Genomic DNA, 4030 nt, shown 5'->3' on the forward strand with positions numbered 1-4030 from the left:
AGAGAGAAGAGGGAGAGAGGGAGGAGAGGAGGGAGAGGAGAGGAAGGGAGGAGGGAGAGAGGAGGTGGGTGTTGAGAAGCTGTGGCTCGGGGCGCACAGCGCAGCTCCGGCGGACTCTTCATCAGTAAGTTCTTCTTCATCGTTTTGTCATTTTCTCGCTGCTGGTCCGACTTTTCTTCTCGTGTCTCCTCAGAAAACTGCAGCTCGTCTGGACTCAGGTCAGAGAAGAAAGTTCAGATGAAGAACCACGAGCTCAAACGTCTTCCTGTTTAGACTCAGATGGTTTCAGTTAAACCGCAGAAATCATCTTTTTAAAGGAGGAGGTCCGGTTCTGACTCGGAGCGCTGTCCATGGTGCTGAATGTTTCTTATCCAGCTGTAACTGGCACCAGGAGCTCCAGCCTGACTGGACCTCTGCAGGTTCTGCTGGAGACAGAGTCAGGTTCCGACCCGGAGGACAGCAGCTTTCATTAGTTGCTTTCCGGACAAAACCCGAACCCAGATCCAACTGTTCCGGGTCTCCTCCTGGTGCTTCTGGACCAGCCCAGAGCACGATGTTCTGTGGGTCCAATAAAGGCAGAACCTGTCAGCTGAAGTCCGGCAGTCTGACACCAACTGGACCAGACATGAAGAACAGCGCGAGAAGCTCGGCTCCATAGAGTCGTTTAGAAGAACCGGAACCAGAAGAGAGGAGGTCCAGCAGCGGCTCTGGTTCCCCGGCGCGCGCTCACATGATGGGGATGAAGCACTTCCTGCTTCTTTTCATCTACCTGGACCCGTTCAGTGTTCTGTGCGCCGCCGCCAGCAAGAAGAGCAAAATCCCCCCCAGGAGGACCCCAAAGCTGAAGGAGGTGAACGGAACCAGCAGCACCGCGGCCCCCGCCGCCGCCCCCGTCAGGATCACCCAGGTCCGGGCCCCCTCCGCGGGCCAGCACGACACCTGCATGGGCTACTACGACGTGAGCGGCCAGTACGACAAAGAGTTCGCGTGCAACAACACGGACCACCGGTTCTGCTGCGGCAGCTGCTTCCTGCGGTTCTGCTGCGCGGACCGGGCCAAGCGGCTGGAGCAGAGGACCTGCACCAACTACAACACCCCCGACTGGATCAAGACCCAGCCCCCCTCACCTGCGCCCACCGGGGACACGTACGACCCGGAGCTGGACCAGACCAACACCACGGTGTACATCACGTGCGGGGTCATCACGCTCATCATCGCCATCGGGATTTCTGCCAAGGTGGCCTATGATAAAGCCACGAAGCCCCCCCAGGAGATGAACGTGCACAGGTGAGCCCGCCCCCATCACGTGACACACAGCAATAACACTCACTAATAAACACTTTGCAAACTGTTCATAGATTAATGAAAAAGCGGTGGAAGAGTTTTCAGATCGTATGTATTGATTGTTTTTAATATAAAGTGGAGCTGGCGCGTGGTTCTGGTTCTGGACCATCAGAACCGGGACCATCATCTGCTCGGTTCACTCTTTCCACGAAGCTCCGACTCCTTTTGAAAAAAAGTGAGTTTGTTTCTGGGGGTGAGATTGGTGCTTGTTGAACCTCAGAGGAGTGATGCCCCTGCTGGGGGGGGGGGGGGGGGGGGGTCGTCTCTGATGACGTCGTCTCCGTCAGCTGTTGGAGAAACAGAAGCTTCTTGTTGGAAACGGACCGTTTTTGTTCCCGTCTCAGAGAAATCCACCACTCTGTTGATTCATTTTGTTGTCAGCCTTCACTCCCTGGTTCTGCCCCGCACCTGTTCCCTGTTGTTAATCAGCTCAGGTGTCTCCACTCTTCTCATCAGCCCCCGCCCTGACACTCTCCTCTGTTTTAGTTTTTCTGCCACATCAGCCTTTCTTTGTTTAATAAACCTGGTTTTAGTTTTTATTCAAGCTTCTTCGCATCTGCTTTCCTGTGCCCAAACTCCTCATCCATAGATGTACTTTAATAATCAGCCTGGATTATTTATTTATTTATGTTTTTGCAGCAGCAAACAAAAGCATTCAAGAACAAACTGACAACTGTATAAACAGGAACAAAGCTTCACAAATAATGACTTAAAAAATGTATGAAAGTGATCATACGTGTTAGAAACGACTGTCAGCTACTACCACCCAGGTTAGCTCAGTTTCTGTCAAACTGACTAACGGGTGATTGTTGTGTTTGCTGAGGCGGCCATCTTGAACAGAACTGTCTCCAAATGCTCATAGCTAGTCAGTGAATGACTTCAAGGAGTTTTATGAATGTCCGTCCAGTGGGTCATGAGATATTTTGCTAACAAACATATTATTGGTGGCTCCTTGTAATGAACATGTTTTACTAACACAAGAAGCAGTTTCTTCAAATGTTTTCCTGTGTTTTTTGCTCTGATCCCACCTTAATATAACCAACTTTGATCCAGATGTTTTAGAGACTCTTAGGTCCAGAAAGTTGCATCGCGACCAGAACCAGGACCAGTACGGTCCCGTTAAGTTCCGAACTGTAATTCTTTTCTTTTATAATAAGATCCAGGTGAAACAGATGGGTTTAGCTCTAAAATGTATTCTCTGCTCAGAAACGTGACGCTTCGTGCTGAAATAAATTCAAACGATTGTGTGAAATTATTTAGACTTTCATCAGTCCTGGAGTTGGAGACTTTGCACCGTGGGATGAACAAATCCCATTTCTTAAGGTCAGTCTTGGTTTTATTGCTACGATTAACTTCTGGACTCAACTCCATTCAATATGGCCGCCACAGGAAACCCATAAATGGCTACAATTCGTCCAGTTGACCTCAGTGTGGAGAGGAATGTCCAAGCTCGGAGGGAAGCGCATTGTTCAACATCTTTATTTATATCTTTGGCATTATCTGTTCTCTGTTAGCAAAATGTCATGAGAATGAACGGGTTGTGATGAAACAGGAAGTCATCATCAGCTGTTGATGGAATAAAAAAAAAAACTACTTCCTGTAACAGACACTCCGATATTCTTTCACGTAAGAGACCAGCGTTGACATCCTGTTAGGATCGTATGATTTAAAAAGAAACTAACTGCAACCAATTTGTTTAAATGTGAAGGCAAAATTTTATTCTTACTCCAAACATGTCTGAGTTAATGTCAGTAAACTCATTATAAAAACATTTATTTTACCACTTTTATTACTTGTGCTCCTGAAAGGCTCCGTTTCAACATTCCTCCTCTGATCCACCTGATTCCCGGTGTCAGCGGCTACAGCTCAGTCAGTTTTCCATCTTGTGGCTAAATCTGCGTGGTAGTAGCTGAGACTCATTCATCATGACATGATCTTGGTGTTAGCGGTGAGGGGTGATTCCTGCAAAACTAGGACTGTAATGTACAGTAAACTGTGAATGTTTCATGGTTTAGAGATCTGTAGAATGAGTTGTTTTGTTTTTCTTTAAAAAGTTTGACTTGAGCCACAAACAACCTTGAAAACAAACCTGGTAGTTTAAATTTATATAAAAACTTAAATGATGATGCATTCTGAAGTTTATTTTCTTATATTTAAGAGCAAAGACAAAAACACAAAGTAATCCAAATAAAAGGAAAACAACAATGTGATCTAAAGCAGCAAACATAAAAACTGTCCATGATTTAAAAAAAAAAGCTTTTTGATTCTAAATACAAAAGTTATTTATTCAATTCAGTTTATTTTTGTAGCGCCAAGTCCCATCAGATCTCATGGCACTGAACAGAAACATTCACGTATAAAAGACAATTATTAAAGTTCTCTGTGTAAGGAAGCAGCAGATTGTGTAGAATCTTCTCTTCGTCACAGTCTCCCATCCTGAGCAAGCACAAAGGAGACAGTGGAAAGGAAAAATATTTTTAACAGGAAGAAACTTCCAACAGAACCAGGCTCAGTACGAGTGTCCCATCTGCTTCAACCGGCTGGGTTTGAGAGGACAGGAAGTAGAAACAGACACAGAAAGACAGGTTCAGGTAAACTTTCTATAGCCCAGGTGAACTTTCTATAGTCCAGGTGAACTTTCTATAGTCCAGTTAAACTTTCTATAGTCCAGGTGTACTTTCTATAG

General features: G+C 46.0%; 1 protein-coding gene across 1 annotated transcript in view; it reads left to right on the forward strand.

Annotated features, from left to right (window-relative positions):
* The first annotated feature begins 730 nt into the window (after window positions 1-730).
* Window positions 731-4030, forward strand: part of LOC119421296 (protein shisa-6-like) — an 85764-nt gene continuing 82464 nt past the window's right edge. Inside the window, exon 1 of the mRNA XM_037688671.1 lies at window positions 731-1287. Within this exon, the coding sequence (XP_037544599.1) occupies window positions 731-1287 (557 nt within the window). The remainder of the gene's footprint in view (window positions 1288-4030) is intronic.

Source organism: Nematolebias whitei, chromosome 15 (genome assembly GCF_014905685.2).
Source record: "Nematolebias whitei isolate Nwh7 chromosome 15, NemWhi1, whole genome shotgun sequence".
Taxonomy (NCBI): Eukaryota; Metazoa; Chordata; class Actinopteri; order Cyprinodontiformes; family Rivulidae; genus Nematolebias; species Nematolebias whitei.